The following is a 20,926-nucleotide window of genomic DNA, read 5'->3' as shown; positions in this document are numbered from 1 at the left end:
CTAACTTGGTTTGCAGAATGCATTAACTCTTGTAAATCTTTATTTTCTGCATAATCTGGAGATAACACCATTTTTTGTTTAATTTGTTCCATAATATGTTGCTGGTACTTCAACATGTGAAACTGGCAATTCAATGCCCTGATGGCAAGAGATGCACAGTTATATACCTTCTTACCCAATCTGTCTAAAGCTCTGGAATCCCTGTCTGAAGAAGTAGGGTTTTTGGCTGTAGTAGCCTTAATCCCTTTAGGTCCCAGGGAAATGGTCTCTGGATCTGCAGTAGGATTCTTAAAGAGAAATTTGTGAGAATCAGGTACTCTGTAGTACCTGTCAGGTTTCCCAGGGGCCGGTGGTAAAGTGTCTGGAGTAAGACTGGATTCCATGAAGACATCATCTACAACATCCAGGACAGGGGGTATAGCTAGAGGCCTGTGCTAAGGCAACTCTAAAAATTCTCTGAGTCTCTTTTTGGACTGAAGATAGTCTTGGCATTCCCAGTGGAAATGTTCTCTTAAAGTATGCAAGGTTTCACCAAAAGAAAAATCCTCTGGAGGGGAGGCAGACGGAATAGATTCCTCTGCATCTGAACCCTCAAAGGTTGATAAAGGTATGTCCTGGTAATCAGAAGGGTCAGAGTCATCGGACTCCTGGTCTGTAGAATCAGAAAGAAACTCAATTCTTTGTCTCTTAGTAGGGGAAGGCTGGCTTCCCCTAATTAGGGTGATAAGGTCTTCAGCCATTCTAAGCATTTGTTTTTATGGCATGGGAACTTGAGCATGCGCTATGGTCATCAGTTTTCTAGGCGTAGTGCATACTCTGGGCCTGAGAAACTCGGTAGTTTTAGCTAAAAACAAAGTTGTCGGTTTAATGCGAACATTGGTAGGCCGGAATACACCCTCAGAAGCTGGTGCCTGCACAGCGGCTCCGGTCCCATCCAAGGTAGAGACATCCGCAGGTTCCATAGTCGAAGAAGCATCTCGCGGCATACTGGACTCCAAATGGGTCTCAGCAGAGGCCTGCAAATCTGTAGAAGTGGGCATCAGGGGCTGCAAAGGCACCTCATGGATTACAGGTGGACTGGCGACTAGCTTAATGGAAGCATCATCGGCAGTTTTGGACCTATGCGGTCTGTCTCTGTCTTTATCTTTATGCTTTTTAGGAAGATCGGTAGTTGGATGGCTTATCGAAGCCATTTCGGAATACAGAGAATGAGAGGGAAAGAATTTAATTACAAAAATAGCCCGACGACGAATAGTTTGAGTGTTAAAGAAAGCACAAAACCAACAGCGAGGGACGTCGTAGTCTGGGCCTAAACAGGTGATGCAGTAAGAATGAAAATCTCTGTGAGGTGTTTGCTTTCCACAGGCAAAACAATTGTTAACTTTTTCTGATAACGGTTAGAGCAAGAAAAAAAGAATCCCCAACTGAGTACTTAGCTTTAGAAGACTTCAGGTTTGAAACTCGAAAAAGAAAATTTCAGGTAGCGACCGACTTGCACTTGCAAACTGCGTCTGCTTCGGGCTCCTTCTCGGCAAGAAAGACAGATGTAATGGCATCGGCTGCCTGTTTTATACCCCTGATGACCTGACATCATGGAAGAAGTGACAGCATCCAACGCAGAAATCCCAAGACTCTGGTATTTGGGCCAACTGAGGGTTACCTGCAGGCGGAAAACCCAAGTGTGATGACTGCAACAGTGAAACACGAAGAACATCAGAGCTGAATTAATTAACCAGTATGTGAGCTATGGATTCTGAGTCGGTGTTGGTAATAGAGCTGAATTAATTAACCAGTATGTGCGCTATGTATCCTGAGTCAGTATAACAATTTACAATGAGTTTACAGCACAGTGGGATATTATTGTATATTTTATGTTTATAGTTAAAAAAAGGTCTTATGGTTGTCCTTAATGCTGGTGGTTGACTTGTAGTGTAGATGATGCAGCTGGAAAGGGCCAAGATTTGCACAAGGCTAGCAGCTTACATTTCTTTTTGTATAATTAGTTATTTCTATTATCCCATCAGATGGGATGTATTTATTGTTTTGTTTGTGATGGAAGGGGACACATTTGTCTATAAAGTAATTCAACAGGTCATAAAAATTCCTTAGTTATCAGTGGGAGTGTCAGTTTCCAGGGATTAGGGGTACATTTACTATTTATGTTCATCAAAAATGTTGCTAAATTCCCTGAAGGAAGATGGACTGCTTTGACTTTAAAGGGTGGTCTTGAAGCAGAAGGATGAAGGCTAAATGGTCTGATTTAACCAGGGAAAGGAATATTTCTGGACTGGCCAGACGGGAGGGGAAGTAATTAAGGTAAGGTCTATTAGGTTTGAGCCTCCTGCAGGGATAGTAACTATCTGGTCCTGGGATCTGGAGTTTAAGATATCAAGAATGACCTAAGCATTAACAACTGTTAGATATATAGGTGGGTCAGCTGTACTTAGGAAAAATGAAGACCTGCAATTACCAATAAAGTACCTCAACAGAAGTGCAATTAGAAGGGGATGCTAATGGAACCTCTATTATGAGATTTTGCTGAAATGTTTAAGTTCACAGTAGTGCTCATTTCATAAAGCATTTTAACAAGGTTCTCTACTACCATTTCCAACCATATTGGCATTGCTGACAAATGTATTTTGCTTACGCATCTGTGCCATACATTTGCACTGAAGTTTATTGTATGCCTTATGTTCCACTCAGGTTCTTCCTTACTCAACTAACTTGTGTGGACAGTGACCTAACTTTTGACCAACATGTGTCCATTGTTGTGTGAAAGTCCTTTTATACTGCACAACTTATAAGCAAAGGGATTGTGTCTAGGGATGTTACTGCCCCCCTTTACTCAGTCTTCATTAGGCCAGTCATTGAGTATAATGCCCCCTTTAGCATGTCTCTCTCCAGATGCATGCAACAACTGGAACATCCACAGAAATACCAAAAGGAAACAAGTCTTAAACAGCATGTCCTAGACAGACTGACTCAAAGCCCTATCACTATACGTGGTATCCTATAGACTGCTAAGACGTGACGTGTGTCTGGCATAAAAGGCATCCTCCGACCCAATATGGATAATTTACTGTGCATCAGCAAGTCAAATGGCATCAGAAATACTCGGTCTAGGGATATGAACCTCTTCTACAACATTAACAGAATGGTTTGGCGGGACAGGTATATATCTCTCTCAGAACAGACTCCCCGTCCACATAAAATGCAGTTCATCCTTGTCCATATTCAAGCACAACTTGGAACTATGGATGGGAACAGAATATTTACCCAAGGACTGCCCCCTGTATTACTAATGGACAGAGGCAGCTGCTAAATATTTTATATTACATGCATGCGTCCCCTCATATTATCTATTGTATGACTCCAGTTATTTTCATTAGGGGTAAATACATAACTGTTGTTCATGGGATGGGTAAAACCAATCTCTAACCAAAAGGGATAGATTAATTTAAGCTCAAAAAGGGAAATTGGCTATGCTTAAAATGGCCTGCAAGGGCAGCTAGCCTTGTTCTTACCTATGAACCTATAAATACAAATCTAATTCTGTAAAACAGATCATCAATGCATCTATTAATTTACTTACACAGAATTAATAGACTAAACTGCACTGCAAAGGTTTTTCAATTTTTTTCTGTAGTGCTCAGAATCAAACAAAAATCCATTCGTTCGCACAGTGATGCATACTGATGAAATCTGAAACCAAGTGTATAAAACCACAACCAGCCAAAAACTAACAACTTGCGAAGGAATCATTTGCAGTATAAGTAAAATATATTTCTTTAAAAATAAATAGAGACTATGCTGTCAAATTTAATATGTTTGCAAACATCCTACAAGTTTTTACTTCTTTACATACAATTATATCCTAATATTTCTATCATCCAAGAAGTGGCAAATGGCTTTAATATTTACTATTATGATATTTGATCCTTACCCAACATCTTCTGCATCCTCATCACACTCAGCCCCGTACTTGCAAGCACCACATTTTGCATGTTTTCTACGAACTTGTGTTCCTGACCCATCATATTCTGCAAACATCAAATTAAATGTTTCAACATACTTGTGAGCTGGCCTGCAATAACAGAAAGCAAACTTTGCAGTACTTTTCTTGTCTTAATCACATGAACAGGAAAGCATATCTCTGAACTTAAAAAAAGGGCTGAAAGACAGATGGAAGACCAGATCCTGAAATGACCTGTGCTCAGGGCAAGATGATGTTCCTAAACAGTTGGCAAACAAACGAGTGCAATTTAACATTCTTTCTCTAAGCACACACTGTTTCAGAATCTGAAATGAGATGAAGAGAGACACAGCATGAAAAAGTCAAAGAGAATAGGGGATGGTAAAAAGAAAAAAATCCAAGGTTGGGAGATTGAGAGAAGATAAGGGGAGACTGTAACCAAATACTTATGATAAGGACATAGCAACAAACTGCTATATCACTTCATAGCATGACAAAGGGATAGCAGATATAACAGAGATTCAAAGCTTACCCCCTTCTCCTGATCCGGAGCCATTATCTGAAATGGGGAAAAATACGTACATTAAAACAAATACACAGTCTGTATGGTTAACAATATTTACATTTTGAATGTACCAATAAACACATATTTTAGTCATTAACTTCATTTTACTGACTGGGTAGATTCAACTCATCAACTGGCCCTTTTACATGGGAAAGCTGAGGTCAGAAGCATACTGATTTGAAGAAATTTTGTTCTGGAGAAATATGAAACCCTTGTTCCTCACTGAAAAGTGTCAAGGAATCTTATCTTCTGTACCCACCTAAATACCCACCAGCTCAGACAGATGGGACTTTGATTGAATGCCTCAGCTAAAGGATGGCACTCGAGTGCTGGGCACCCCTTGTGCTATACTGTACTGTCAAGTCCGGAGTCCAGGTCCATGTGATTATTATAGTACAGAACCCACAACTTAATATTCCTTGAATAAGTGGTTGTGCAAATGGCTAGCAGGCAGACAGTCATGCAAAGTTAGAAGTGAAAGAGGTACTTAATGTATTGAGCACCATCATTGGTTTTGAGAAATTTGTAATACACTACTTGCATTATAATACTGAAATATAAGAATGACTTGCTTTGGCTTCATTAATGTAGTGCTTTGAGTAGCTACATTTTACTTACTAACTAAAGCTTTTATAAGTACTTTCATTAGAATAACAGTGAATGTTATTTGCTGTGTAGAGAGTTAGCTAACACTTCTATCAATATCGTTATTTTACTCTAAAGCTTTAAGTCTTTAACTTTCTTCTTTCATTCCTTTAAAGCTAGCTTTTACACATCCTAAACTTTTTCTTATCCTTCCCACAGCTAAACTAGCCTGTTCGTTTTCTATCCTGTGCATTCACCATCCCCACCCCCCAAACAGGCAATCTACTTGCTCCAAAGACTGCTCAGAAACACAGGAAGCTAAACTACATCTTGGACTGGGCTCAAAGAAATGCAAAAACAACATAAAAACAAGTATAGCGTATGTTTAGTGTTTTGTTTCTGCAGTTATTGTAATACATGTAAAACCCTAACTTGTCTCTTTGTTTTCCACTTTCTACCAATCAACTGCAGCATGCACACAAACAGAGTTGTAATTATTATTACACTCCCTTACCTCCTAGTAGTAATTAGTTAATTTAAGCAAATAAAAAGGGACCTAAGCAGAGCTTACCTGCTCTCCAAGGTCATTGATAATGTTTTTTGTCTTATTAGAATTTTTTATGAAAGTGTTTCTTCCCGCTATGCTCGGGTTCTCTCTGCTCCACTACCTTATCCCCATTCCCACCCACCCCCTGAATACTCTAGATTTATATGCTAACCTCCCTGTAAGGGGGCCTCCCCCTCACTTCAATTATCCAATAACAATTCATCCCCTACCCTAACCATTAAACCCTCCCCTACTTTTCTCTCCATTCCCCCAGATCCCACTTCTCCCACTACCTTTTAGCTCTGCAGCACAAATCAATTTCCTTCTCTCCACCTCTGCTTTACCCTGAATCTTTCATCACTTACTCTTCCTTCCCCCTCTTCTACCTACTGCTCCTCCTTGCACCTTCTTAACTTTCTTACAACTTCTCCACACAATCAATAACACCACTATCCTCATATCAGTAATACACCCACATAATACAACAGCATGCTACTGCACTTACTCTTAACTCCCATTCTGTTCCTCCTCTTATGAGTTTAACTTACTATACCCTCCTCTATCACCCACTCTTACCCATGTAACATCCTCCGTCAATAAAACCCTGAATTTCCCTCTCTCTACAATACCTCCTGTAGTCATTATCACAAACTACTACATTTCCATCTTTCTCTCACTTCCCCGAAACATAAGTTTAAACCCACTACCTATTACTTCTACTTCTCTAAGCCTAATTTATTTCCTATTACTCTCTTACCAGATAGGGATATTCACCCTAATCCTAGTCCATTCTCTTCCTCCAACCCTACCACTTCCACTTCAGCTACTGGGCACCAACTCCACACCACTCCAACCAAACACCTGTCTATCTACTCCATAAATCTACAAAGTCTCCCTAGCAAAATCACAGACTTACACACTTGGATATCCCACCATTCTCCTCACATCTTAGCTCTCTCAGAAATCTGGCTCAAACCTCATATCACAAACTCTGAAATTCTATCCCACAGTTATAACATATTCCGGCAAGACAGACTTTTCAAAAAAGGGGGAAGGTGTTGCTATCATACACTCAGAATAGCTTGACCTCTCCCCTCTCTCCCTACCCCTCCCTGACTTCTCCCCTGCTGAACTCATCTTTTTCAACTGTCACCTCAGCTCACACAAGAAATTTGTAATAGCATCTATCTATATACCATCATGTTAACAATATTCCAATTTTTGAATGTATTTTATCCTTGATCTCTCAATATCTCTCTTATGAAGCAATCTTACTATGTGATGTCAATATTGATTGGAATAAACTCTCCCCCCACTCCCCTAGCCTTAGTATAACGTTTTTTTGGTTTCAGTCAACTTATTTCTAATCCCACCAATAAAAACTCCGGCCCCAAATCAATACTATAAGCAAACCACTTTTTTCCGGACTCCTTAAGCAATCACCTCCCTATCTCAGTACTAAGAGTACTTTCTCAAACCTCAAAAACCCATCTTTATAGAGACTGCCGAAACCTGTCCAACTTCAACTCTGAAGCTTTCAACTACCAACTCTCTCTTGTTAATTGGTCTCACCTGTTCAACCTTCCTCTAAATGATGCTGTTCTTGAGTTTAACAATAATTTCCTAAACATATTAATTAAACATACTAAACACCCTAGCACCCATCGGAAAAATTAGGATCAAATCTAATCCCACACCCTGGCTCTCTAAAGACACCCTTTCCACCATGAAACTTAGAGACACTAGCTGGAAACAATGGACAAAGACAAAATCTTCTTCTCTCCTCCTTAAATTCAAAGAACTAAGAAACCTTGCCAAAAAACATATTATCCAAGACAAGAAAAAATTCTATCAGGAAGCTCAGTCTATCCACACTTCGAACCCAGACCCTTTCCCAATAAATCACCTCTTGAAATGGCCACCCTATTAAACAATTACTTCATAGACTCTATCCACAAACTAATCTCTGCTGACATTAACCAATCACAACCCCCACCCCCTCCACCACCTGCCTCCACTCAGCCTTCTCCCTGAAACCTGTTTCCACTGCTTACATAATTCCTTTTGCAGAAACTTAAACCTTGTTCTCTTTCCTTCAACAACCCACTCCCCAATTTCTCAAAGTTGCAGCCAATACTATAGTATATCCTGTTTCAATCTTTATCAACCATTCTATCAAAAAATCCTCAGTCCCAGAAATTTTGAAATCCTTTTATGCAATTCCTCTTCATAAAGGATGGAACTCTGCTGACCCTTCCAATTTCTGACCTATAGCCATTCTCTCCCCTCTCTCAAAAATTCTGGAGAAATGCATTCACAGACAGCTTCTTAAATATCTACTCCAGGAGGATCTCTTCACCCCCTCTCAACACTGATTTAGGCCCCACCACAACAAGTCCACAATCCTTCTATCCTTCACACAGACTACAACAGAGGCAAAATATAACAATAAACTGGTGTCATGTCTATTCCTTGACCTCTCCAAGGCATTCAACACAGTCTCCCATCCTAAGCTTCTTACTAAACTAACTGAACTCAATCTCTCTGCATCCACTACTCTCTGGTTCTCTATTTATCTTAATAACAAAAGTACAGTTGTGTACCTACCATAAATGTAGATGTTCGAGTGTATTCACTGTTGCAGTCATTACTCTTGGGTTATCCTGCTGGCAGGCTACCCTCAGTTGGCCAGAATTCCAAAGTCTAGGTCCGGCGTCGGTTCCTGTCGCCTCTTCCCTGACGTCAGTGCACCAGGGGTATAAAAGATGCAACCGATGCCATTTTCTTCAGTTTTTCTTGCCCCAGATGTCAGGTGCCCCCAAATCGGTAGGCTGTAAAATATGCTAATACAAATGCATGCACAAAAATAACATTTTCTTCATCTACAAGCAAATACACCAAATAGGTTGTGTAGGATAGAGAAGTGCAGATAAGTCCCAGCAAAGAAAAGGGGGGTGGAGGGTGGGTAACCTGGACTGCAACAGTGAATACACTCGAACATCTACATTTATGGTAGGTACACAACATTACTATGTTCATCATGTTTCACTGTTGCAGTCATTACTCTTGGGTTAAATCCCAAAGCTGAGGATGGGTGGCTGGGCTAAATAGTATTAGGAGAGGCTATGAGGCCCTGCAGAACTGCAGTGGCAAAGCCTGCTCTGGACTTAGAGTAAAGAGGTAAGTGGTAGTGCTTTGTGAGGGTGTGCACTGAACTCCAAGTTGCAGCCTCTAACATATCCTTGGTTGCTACTCCTCTGAGGAATGCTGCTGAAGTAGCTGCTGCTCTGGTGGAATGAGGCCTAATGCCCTTAAGCACTGATTTGCCATGATGAAAATAGCAGAAGCGGATGCAATGGCCCATCCATTTAGAAATAGTCTGTTTTGAGATAGCCTTTCCTTGTGATCCTGCAGCATATGACACTAAAAGTTGCTCAGTCTTTCTGAAAGTTTTAGTTCTGTCCAAGTAGAAGCGTAACTGCCTGTGTATGTCCAAAGAATGCAGAATTTTCTCACCCTTGTTCTGTGGATTTGGGTAAAAGGTAGGCATGTGAATGGTTTGGTTGAGGGCCACACTGGACACCACCTTAGGCATAAATGTAGGGTTTGTCCTCAGAGAAACCCTGTCTGGATGAAAAATGATGAAAGGTTCCACAGCCATTAGTGCTTGTAACTCCGAGACTCGTCTTGCAGAGGTTAATGCTAGGAGCAGAGCTGTTTTCCAGGATAATAATTTTATATCTGCTGTTGATGCTGGCTCGAAAGGAGGCAGTGTGAGTTTTTTCCAAAACATAATTGAGGTCCCAGGCCGGAATTGGTGCTCTCCTTGGAGGCCTAATGTTTTTGGCCCCTCTGAGTTACTGCCTTATTAAAGGATGAGAAAAGATAGGTGGTTCCGTATTGCAGTGGGCTGAAATAGCAGAGGCATGAATCTTAATTGATGAGAAAGAAAGGCCTTTGTTCAGCATCTCAGTTAGGTATTGTAAAATCTGAGGGATATTTGGTACACACGTGTCAATGTCATGTTCCTGGTTCCAAGCAAAGAATCTCTTCCATTTTTCTGCATAAGATTTTCTGGTACTGGGCCTCCTTGCCTCCAAGATAACATCCATAACAGCTTTTGAAAGAGGAGTGTTCTGAATGGCTACATTACCCGCCATGCTGCCAGACTTAAGGTCCTGAGTTGGCTGTGCAGGATCTGATTGTTTTGTTGGGTCAGCAAGTGGGACATTTGAGGCAATATCCATGCTGGACCTTGAGACAAGCTCTTTAGGATTGGGTACCAGTGCTGGCGTGGTCAATCTGGTGCAATTAGTATAATTTTTGCCTTCTCGTCTGACTTTTAGGAGTACCCTGGGAAGGAGAGGCAGTGGGGGAAAAGCATATACTGTTAGATTTTTCCAGCTGAAGGGTAGGGCATCCACTTTCCATGCTTGCTTGTGGTAACTCCTTGTGCAAAATCTCTGCAATTGGCAGTCGTGAGGGGAGGCAAATAGATCTATGTCTGGGCATCCCCATTTCCTTATTATCATGCTGAAGACTTGTGGATCCAGTTTCCATTCGTGGGGATCCATGAGGTATCTGCTTAGTTCGTCTGCCAGAGTATTTGTTTTTCCTGGCAGGAATTGTGTTTGCAGGTGAACTTGAAAAGCCAATGCTGTGTCCCATAAGGTCATTGCTTGTCTGCAGAGGGGGTAGGAATGTGTACCTCCCTGCTTGTTTATGTACCACATGACCGTAGTGTTGTCTGTCTTTATCAATAACTGTCCTGGGTGAAGCAGGTCCTTGAAAGCTGTCAGGGCATTTCGAACAGCTAGCATCTCTTTTTGATTGATGTGAAGATGCATCTGGTTTGTGGGCCATGTGCCCTGAATACATTTTCATGCCATATGGGCCCCCCAGGCATAATCTGATGCATCCGTTGTCAGTGTCTGTCTGACTGTGGGTAAACTGAATGGCAGACCCTTGTTGTGGTGACAGGCTTCTGCCCACCATCGAAACTCCTGTTGCAGGCAGGGAATGAGTGCAATTACTGTCTCCAGGCTGTGGCAATGCTGAGTCCAAACACTTTTTAGATACCACTGTAGTTTCCTCATATGCAGTCTGGCATATGGAATTAGTAGAATGCATGATGCCATGAAACCCAAGGCCTGCAGGATTTTCCTTGCAGATATGTGGGTTTTTGTTCCCAATTTCTTGAAGTAAGTAGTCAGTTGCTTGTCTGGCATGAGATAAGCCATCTGGGCAGTTGTATTTAAGCTTGCAACCAGGAATATTATCTCTTGAGAGGACACTAGTTTTGATTTTGTCTCGTTTACCATGTACCCTAGGCCAATTAGTAATCTTTTTACAAACGCCAGATGCTTTAGAAGAATGTCTTTGTTCTCTGCTTGAATTAGGCAGTCGTCCAAGTAGGGATATATTTGAATTCCTTTTTGTCTGCAAAACACAATTACTGGTGCCAGGCATTTTGTGAACACTCTGGGCGCAGTAGATAAGCCAAAGGGCAGTGCAGAGAATTGGTAATGCATTGAGCCAGCTATGAATCTGAGGTATCTTCTGCAAGATTGTCTGACTGGGACATGCAGGTATGCCTCTTTTAGGTCCAAAGTTACGAGCCACTCAGCCAAGCCCTCTTGCCCAGCATGGGCAGTAGCTGCTGTAGAGTCAACATCTTGAATTTTGGAACTTCCAGAAACGTATTTAGTATAGACAGGTCCAGTATTGGTCTCCAGGTTTTGCCTTTCTGGGTACTAGGGAAAGTCTGGAGTAAAATCCTTGCCCCTGCTCTTGTTGTGGTACTTGCTGAATGGCCCTCATGTCCATGAGGGCTGTAATTTGTTTTTGAGCCTCTGCCCACTGATTGTGTGTTAGGTCTGGCATACCTTTTGACCTTGGTAGAGTGTGAAAATGGAACCTGTAGCCTTGGGACACTATGTTCAGGACCCATTTGTCTTGGGTAACCATTTGCCAATTTGATGAAAAAAGTGCTAGTTTTCCCCCTAAAGCGGCTGCCAAAAGAAAAGTGCTTGGATCTGGTAGAGGAAAGTCATTGTGACTGTTTCCTGTAAGGCTGTGATTTGTCTTCTCTGCTTTTGGAGGTAGGAGCACCCCATTGTTTAGGCCTGTATGAGCCTTGGGGCTGAGATCTGCCTCTGGGATGCCTGTATCTGCCTCTTTGTGGTCTGTCTGATACTAGAAAGGACCAATTTTTAGAAGGTCAGTTCCTGCTAAACCTGGGTGGTTGTACCTGTAAGAAATCCTTGACTGCATGGATTTTTCCTTATCCTCCATTTTTTTCAACACCTCTTCTGCTTTAGTACCAAACAAAGTATCATGCTGTAATGGTGCATCTCATAATTTTGCTTTAACATGATCAGGCAGATTCTGTTCCTTTAACCAAGCATGCCTTCTAATAACAGAACCTGTAACAGCGGCCCTGCAAGAGGCCTCCATTGAATCATAACCACATTGCAAAGTATGCTTTCCCACTTATTCAGCTGCATGCAATAAATAGTACAGTTTTGTACCTACCATAAATGTAGATGTTCGAGTGTTCACACTGCTGCAGTCATCACACTTGGGTTATCTGCCGTCAGGCAGTCCTGCAGTCGGCCCGAGTTCCAAAGTCTTGGTCCAGCATCAGTTGCTGTCGCTTCTTCCCTGACGTCAGTGCGACAGGGGTATAAAAGAGACAGCCAACGCCATTTTCTTCAGTTTTTCTTGCCCCAGATGTCAGGTGCCACCAAATAGGAAGGCAATACGTAATCCTAAGTAAATTAAATAAGTAGAAAACAATAGCTACAGCTGTAAGCAAATACACCATATAGAAATACATCTTAGAGATTGTATAAACAGGGAGCTATAGATAAAACCTAGGTAAGAAGAGGGGAAGGTGGGAAGGTAACCTGGACTGCAGCAGTGTGAACACTCGAACATCTACATTTATGGTAGGTACAAAACTGTACTATGTTCATCGTGTTACACTGCTGCAGTCATCACACTTGGGTTAAATCCCAAAGCTAAGGCTGGGTGGTTGGTAATAAACAGGGTTTGGAGAAGCTAGCAGGCCCTGCAAAACTGCAGTGGCAAAGCCAGCTCTGGTTTTTGAGTATAGAGGTAAGTGGTAGTTCTTGGTGAAGGTGTGCACTGAACTCCAAGTTGCATCTTCCAAAATATCCTTGGTTGGTACCCCTCTGAGGAAGGCTGCTGATGTTGCTGTAGCCCTGGTGGAATGAGGCCTAATGTTACCAGGTACAGGTTTCCCATGGTGCGTGTAGCAGAAACGGATACAATGTCCTATCCATTTTGAAATGGTCTGTTTTGATATAGGCTTTCCTTGAGATCCTACAGCATAGGATACAAAGAGCTGATCAGATTTTCTGAAAACCTTTGTTTTATCCAAGTAGAAACGTAATTGCCTGTGAATGTCCAAAGAGTGTAGGAGCCTTTCCCCTTTATTCTGGGGGTTTGGATAAAAGGTGGGTAAATGAATGGTTTGGTTTAGAGCCACACTGGATACTACCTTTGGCATAAAGGAAGGGTTAGTTCGTAAAGAGACTCTTGTCTTGATGAAAAATTATGAAAGGCTCCACTGCCATTAGGGCCTGTAGCTCTGAGACTCTTCGTGCTGAAGTTATTGTTCATAGGTTCATAGGTTCATAGGTTCATACTAGGCTATCTGCCCGAGGGCATTTATAAGCCTAGCCCATTGTTTTGTGGCTTACGCCACCCCTTTAGTATGGGGAACTATACCCATTATTTTGCTGTGCCTCTGTCGAGCAGTGACACTGAGGTAATTCCTGGGGTATATCTGCGATCTCCCATCCATTGGTCAAGATTTCTCTTGAACAAGGCCAGCGAGGTGCTCTGCCTCACATGTACCGGGATTTTGTTCCACAGCATAGGGAGTCTTTGGGTGATGAATCTATCCCTCCAGCACGTCCTATTAATAGCCGTGTCGAGGTTTAAGTCTCCGCCCTTGTGGCTCTGATGGATCTAGATTTTTGAGGTGAAGCATATTCATCAAATCTGGGTTTGACATGGCCTTGTATGTTAGGCAAAGGTCACCTCTGAGCAAGCGTGGCGACTGAATAGAGCTGGAGTTCTTTCAGTCGGGCAGCATAGGACAGATTTTGAGACCCTTTATCCTTTTGGTGAGGAACTTTTGTGGCCTCTCCAGCTGCTGCAAGTGTCGGGTCAGATACATTCGAATGGGGCATTGTACTCAATCATTGGTCTGATGAGTGATGAGTAAAGGGAGACTATGACCTCCCTTGATCTAGATGAGAATCCTTCATGATAAGGTGGGCAATGTAGAAGGACTTCCTAACTACTTTAGCTACATGGGTGTCGAATGACAGACTACTATCAACCTGGGTCCCCAGGTCCCTGATAACTTCTTCTGTGCTCAGTGGATTGCCACCTATTTGGTAGCTAGGGGTAACCTTGTTTTTCCCGAAGGGTATGACTATGCATTTTTTGGCATTTAACTTTAGGCCGTGGCTCTGGCACCAGTTATCCATTTCTGTGAGACCCTTCTGAAGGATATCTGTGTCAGATGTGTTTTCTACTATGGCGCCCAGTTTGCAGTCATCTGCAAACTTTGTCAGCCATAACCCTCCTGTGTTTGCTTGTACTTCGGAAAAGTAGATGCCAAACAAGAGTGGGCTCAGGACTGAGCCCTGTGGGACACCACTTGTGACAGGCTTTGAGTCTGACATGGCGCCGGCAACTCTGACCCTGTGGTTGCTAGCAGCAGGGCAGTTTTCCATGATAAAAATTGTAAATCAGCTGAGAAAACTGGCTCGAAGGGCGGTAGTGTAAGTTTTTCCAAAACAAAATTGAGGTCCCAAGTTGGTGTTGGTGCTCTTCGGGGCAGTCTTTTGTTCTTAGCCCCTCTGAGGTACTGTCTTAATAATAGATGTGAAAAAATAGGAGGATCCGTGTTGTAATGAGCTGAAATAGATGAAGCGTGGATCTTTATAGTTGAAAAGGAAAGGCCTTTGTGCAACATCTCAGTTAAATATTGCAGAATCTGAGGAATATTTGGGACAAGAGGATTTTGGCCTTTAGGCTGGTTCCAGGCGCAGAATCTTTTCCATTTGTTTGAGTAGGTTTTCCTTGTGCTGGGCCTCCTGGCCTCCAGAATGACATCCATAACAGCTGTAGAGAGAAGTGGTGACTGGTTGTTTAGATAATCTGCCATGCAGCCAGATTTAAAGTCTTGAGCTGGCTGTGTAGAATCTGATTGTTTTGCTGAGTCAGCAGGTGAGGAATTTGAGGTAAAATTCATGGTGGGCTTTGAGCCATGTTCCTTAATATTGGATACCAGTGTTGGCATGGCCAGTCTGGAGCAATGAGTATCATTTGTGGCCTCTCTAATCTGCCTTTTAGCAGCACCTTTGCCAGAAGAGGCAGTGGAGGAAAGGCATGCACTGTTAGTGTTTTACAACTGAATGAGAGGGCGTCCACTTTCCAGGCTAGTGTGTGGTATGTCCTTGTGCAAAACTTTCGCAGTTGGTAGTTTTGGGGGGAGGTAAACATATCTATGTCTGGGCTCCCCCATTTTTGAGTTATCATTGTGAATACTTGTGGGTCTAGTTTCCACTCGTGAGGATCCATGATATTTCTGCTTAGTTTGTCTGCCAATGTATTTTTCTTTCCTGGCAGGAATTGTGCTTGTAGTTGAACTTGGTAGGTCAGTGATGTGTTCCACAAGGTCATTGCTTGCCTGCATAGGGGGTAGGAATGTGTGCCCCCTTGTTTATGTACCACATCACTGTGGTGTTGTCCGTCTTTATTAGAAGTTGTCCTGGATGTAGGAGGTCCTTGAAAGCTGTTAGGGCATTTTGTACAGCTGGCATCTCTTTTTGATTGATGTGGAGATGCATTTGATGATGCATTTGATCTGCAGACCATTTGCCCTAAATACACTGTCCTGCCATGTGTGCTCCCCAGGAGTAATCCGATGCATCTGTTGTCATTGTTTGCCTGGCTGTGGGCAAGGTGAAAAAGGCTGACCCTTGTTGAGGTGACATGCCTGAGCCCACCATAGAAACTCCTATTGAAGGCAGGGAATTAGTGGTATTATTGTTTCCAAGCTGTGGCTGTGTTGAGTCCATACGCTTTTCAGGTACCATTGTAATTTCCTCATATGCAGTTTGACATATGGTATTAGTAGTATGCAAGATGCCATGAATCCCAAGGCCTGCAGAATTTTTCTTGCAGGGAGTTGGGTCTTTGTTGCCACCATTTTGAAGTATTTGAGTCAGTTGTCCTTGCTTGTCTGGCGTGAGATAAGCCATTTGGGCCGTTGTACTTAAGCTGGCACCCAGGAATATTATGTCTTGTGAGGGCACTAGTTTTGACTTCTTTTCGTTTACTGTGTACCCTAGGCAACTTAGTAGGTTTTTTACAAACGCCAGATGTTTTAAAAGAATGTCCTTGCTGTCTGCTTGAATAAGGCAGTCATCCAGGTATGGATATATTTGGATTCCTCTTTGTCTGCAGTATGCAATTACTGGTGCCAGGCATTTTGTGAAGACCCTGGGCGCAGTAGATAAGCCAAAGGGCAGTGCAGAGAATTGGTAATGAGTTGTACCTGCTATAAATCGGAGGTATCTTCTGCAATTTTGTCTGATAGGGACATGCAGGTATGCCTCCTTGAGGTCCAACGTTACTAGCCAAGCCTTCTTGCCCAGCATGGGAAGAAGTTGCTGTAGTGTGAGCATCTTGAATTTGGGTACTTCCAGGTATGTGTTTAGAATTGAAAGGTCTAGAATGGGTCTCCAGGCTTTGTCCTTTCGGAGAACCAGAAAGAGTCTTGAGTAAAATCCTTGTCCTTGCTCCTGTGTAGGAACCTGTTGAATGGCTGTCATGTCCATGAGTGCTGTAATTTGTCTTTGAGCCTCTGCCCGTTGATTTGATGGCAGGTTTGGCATTCCTTTTATGCTTGGTAAAGTGTGAAAGTGGAACCTGTATCCTTGAGTTACAATATTTAGGACCCATTTGTCTTTTGTGATGATATGCCAATTGTCTGCAAAAAGTGCAAGTTTTCCTCGTAAGGGAGCTGCCAAGAGTGATTTGCTTGGCAGTCTGAGGGGTAAGTCATTGTGATTGTCTTCTGATAGTTTAAGACCTGTCTTCTCCTCCTTTCTGGGTTGTGGCACCCCCATGTTGTGGCTTGTAAGAGCCTTGTGGCTGACCTCTGCCCCTTGGGCGTCTGTATTTGCCCCTCTGTGGTCTGTCAGAAGTTGGAAAGGACCAGTTTTTGGTTGGCCAATTTCTGCTGAAACGAGGGGGTTGGACCTGTAAAAAATCCTTGACCGTCTGCATAGATTTTGCCTTATCCTCCATTTTCTTTAAAACCTCTTCTGCTTTCACACCAAATAAAACATCCTGCTGTAAGGGTGCATCCAATAACTTTGCTTTAACATGATCAGGTAAAGTTTGTTTTTTTAACCAAGCATGCCTACGAATGACAGACCCTGTTACAGCTGCTCTGCAATAAGCTTCTAATGAATCAAATCCACATTGCAAAGTATGTTTTCCCACTTGTTCTGCTGCATGCAACAAATCTTGCATTTCTTTGTAATCCGGCTGCTCTGTATGTGTGCTCATTTTTTGTTTTAATTGAGACATCAAATATTGTTGATATTTCAGCATGTGAAACTGGCAATTTAAGGCCCTCATAGCTAGAGTAGCTGAGGTATATACTTTCTTTCCCCATCTGTCTAGTGCAATAGAATCCCTTTCATACGGTACAGGATTTTTAGCAAGAGAGGCCTTAACCCCTTTGGGACCCTGGGAAATGGTTTCTGGGTCAGCAACTGGGCATTTATGTAGGAATTTATGTGAGTCAGGGACTCTGTAGTATCTGTCTGGTTTGGCTGGTGCAGGAGGTAATGAATCTGGGTTAAGGCTAGATTCTGAATAAACATCTTCCACAATGTCTAACACAGGTGGAATAGCAAGGGGTCTGTGCTGGGGTAGTAAGGGGAACTCTCGGAGCCTTTTCTTAGAATCAGAGTAATCCTGGCCTTCCCAGTGGAAATGTTCCCTCATGGTATGTAAAGTTTCCCCAAAAGAGTAGTCTTCTGGGGGAGATGCTGAAGGAATAGACTCTTCAGCATCAGAGTCTTCATAAGGGGGAAAAGAGTACTCCTGTTCCTTAGAAGAATCTGAGGTAATGGAAACCTGGTCAGAGGAAGCGTAGTCCTCCTCCTGTCTAGGCCTTTTGTCAGGTAGGGGATGGGAACCCCTGATTAGGGTAATTAAGTCTTCGGCCATCTTAAGCATCTGTTTCTTAGGCATGGGGCCTTGCACTGGAGACTACTGTACAGGCTTCCTTACTTTTAATGGAGTTTTCAGTTTTGCAAAGGATTTAATAGTAAGTGTAGTCGGTCTGAAGACACCTTCAGCAACTGACGGCTTTTCAACTGCACCGGAATCCCCATCAGCCATGGAGTCGGAAGGGCCTAAAGATAAAGGCTCTGGAGGCCCTGCAATCTCCGCTTGGTAGTCGGATGTAGGCTGGGGTTCTAAATCAGCGGTCATCAGGGGCTGCGTAGGCACCTCACTGAAAACCGGAGAACCGGCGACTGGCCTAGCAGAGGCCTCGGTGTCTGGTTTGGGTCATGGCTGCCTGTCCTTATCTTTGTGCTTTTTATGCATCTCGGACGTCGGTTGCTCCGACGACATGGTATAATTAAATTTTCTACCAAAATAATGTCGGGCGAAATCAAACCAACGTTTAATAGTTTGTTTGTTAAACCTAGCACAAAACCGACAACCTGTAACGTCGTGGTCTGGGCCTAGGCAAGGGATACAATAGGAATGAAAATCCTTATGAGGTATTTGCTTTCCCACAAGAAATGCAATTATTAACTTTTTCTGACATCGGACTGAGGCAAGAAAAGGTTCCCCAATGGAGTACTTAGCTTTATTGAAGACTTCGGTCTGAAATTTGATTTGAAAATCTAAGGAGTCAGCCGACAGGCACTTGCGAACTGCTTCTGCTTCGGGCACCGTGCGGCAAGAAAGACTGGATAAAATGGCGTCGGCTGCCTCTTTTATACCCCTGCATATGTCACCACCCTACCTACCTTATACTCACCCAATTGTGAGACTATAACAATTCTCTTCTCCTGATTCTAATATAACTATTATAAACACTACTACTGTGGTACATCAACTGTTCCTCTGAGCAATACTATACCTAGATCTCATCTTTCCTCTTCCTCTGCTACTATACTTCCCAACCAACCTCTTCTCAGATCTGCATTCTTTTATTCCCTTGACTCTCCTAAACTTTATTCCCCACCCTTGTACTTCTACCCCTCTATTTAATACTTTTTCTTCCTCTCTACCAACTTGGTTGAATCATTAAAGATGTTTTAACGGCTTTTTTATGAAGATTTATTGTAAATTTACATTTTTTACTACAGGTTTCTACCTCTTATAATTTTTAGCTATTGTTTTTACTGAACTTTGTGGATAACTAATTTCTATTACTGCATGAATGTATGTAGTTATGTATCCAGGTTCACTTTACTGCTGGATTTAAACTCTGTTTTTTTTTTTCTTTGTGTGGAGCTTTTCTCCTCAGGTCTCCACTGAAAATAGGCCACCAGCCCAGTTGGATTAACTTGGTTAACAAAAGACAAATAACTAAATACATTAATTAAAATGAATTTAAGTTTACTCATTTAGATCACTGGAGCTCAATATCTGGGATAAATTTTTGAAATTTTTTAGCTTTATTTGACTCTAATTGTACGAATTATCAACGTATTCTTGATAAAGTTGATTTAAATGTCAAAACTAATGTTGAGCGTAAGAAGAAAAAGTTATTACGAGATAATGCTGATTATAACAAAAAGCAAGTGTACCCCATTCCTAGTTATTTTTCAGGGTTAGAGAAAGTTACAGACGGGCATTTGACTACTGATAACACGGGTTTTCCCAGTGAGGAGGGTCCATGTAACGAAGGAAGGTTGTTCCCCTCTACACAGGAAGAATATGATGTACAATACCCATCCCTTAGAAGGTCAGAGTGCATTGAAACTAGGAACAAACAAAAACAAAAACCTTTTTTAGGCCAACAACACTCCCCAAGGTACAACAGGGGGGGGGGGGTTACAGAAGCAGATACAGACTGACGTACAATTTAATAGGGGAATTATCCAGGTTAATCATGATGGGAAATGTTTGTCAATGGAAGGTTTCAATATTTTTAACTTTTCGGACATTCAGATAGATGAGACATTTTTTTTTCAGTTTTTAATAAAGGGTTTAAATGTATACCTGGTTTAAAGTTAGATATTGTAGATACTGTTACAGAATTGAAATTATATACTAGAAAATTAAACTTTAATATTTTATTCAAGGAACAGCAAGGTAATTTGAATTCTAACAATAGAATATTTAAGAAAAGAAGTAACTTTAACCCTCCCCTCCATCCTGTAGTACAAGCATTTGAGAAAGCTTGTGAAGTTGATATCCAGCTCTCGCTTGGTAATGGTTCCAAGAGGAGAATGTTTAATCTTAATAAAGAAGAGCATGAATTGATTAAAATGTTGAGACAGGGTAGTTCATTAAGAATTATGAAACCAGATAAGGGTGGTGGGTATTCTTATTTTCAACAAGTTAGATTAATTCAATGAACTTACATCGATTTTTTCTGATACTGATAAATATCTTACATCTTCCAGGAATTAATTTTTTCTAGCACATAGTAAAATCCAGTTATTTCTGGAGGACTCCCTTTTTCCAGGGAGCTATATCTGAAGAGTTATTTGAGTTTTTAAAGACTGATAATCCATTGATACCCGTGGCCTTCAGAATACTGAAGACACACAAGAATATTGATAACCCACCCTTCCGTGTTATTGTTTCAGGTAGGACCTGTTCGATTTACTCCTTAGGTATTTTTATAGACAGGATTTTGAAGGAAACACTAAGGGAAGTCCTACATTTACTGAGGGACTGATGGGACTTCCTGTCTAAGTTTGAAAATAATTGGTATAGTGAAGAATGTTTGTTTTCTACGACTGATGTAGTAAATCTTTTTACTTCAATCCCTCACAATGTTGGTCTGGAATTGTTCTATGAAGCCATTTTAGAACTTACAAATCTTAAGAATGATTTGATTAATTTTATTATGGTAGCTATAGAGTTTATTTTAACCTCCAATTCTTTTACTTTTGAGGGGGAATTTTTTTAACAAACTCACAGGGTTGCCATGGGAGCTTCA

At 41.8% G+C, this 20,926-nt stretch overlaps 1 protein-coding gene across 1 annotated transcript in view; it reads right to left on the bottom strand.

Moving 5' to 3' along the window:
• Positions 1 to 20,926, bottom strand: part of TMEFF1 (transmembrane protein with EGF like and two follistatin like domains 1) — a 1,099,811-nt gene that overhangs the window by 341,552 nt on the left and 737,333 nt on the right. Inside the window, exons 4-5 of the mRNA XM_044064659.1 lie at positions 4,506 to 4,532; positions 3,944 to 4,040 (exon numbers count right to left, since the gene is read on the bottom strand). Of these exons, the coding sequence (XP_043920594.1) occupies positions 3,944 to 4,040; positions 4,506 to 4,532 (124 nt within the window). The remainder of the gene's footprint in view (positions 1 to 3,943; positions 4,041 to 4,505; positions 4,533 to 20,926) is intronic.

Source organism: Protopterus annectens, chromosome 3.part0, assembly GCF_019279795.1.
Source record: "Protopterus annectens isolate FY-2018-M chromosome 3.part0, PAN1.0, whole genome shotgun sequence".
NCBI classification, from domain to species: domain Eukaryota; kingdom Metazoa; phylum Chordata; order Ceratodontiformes; family Protopteridae; genus Protopterus; species Protopterus annectens.
Note: the sequence above shows the minus strand (reverse complement) of the source record. Positions and strands in the feature narration are given on the sequence as shown.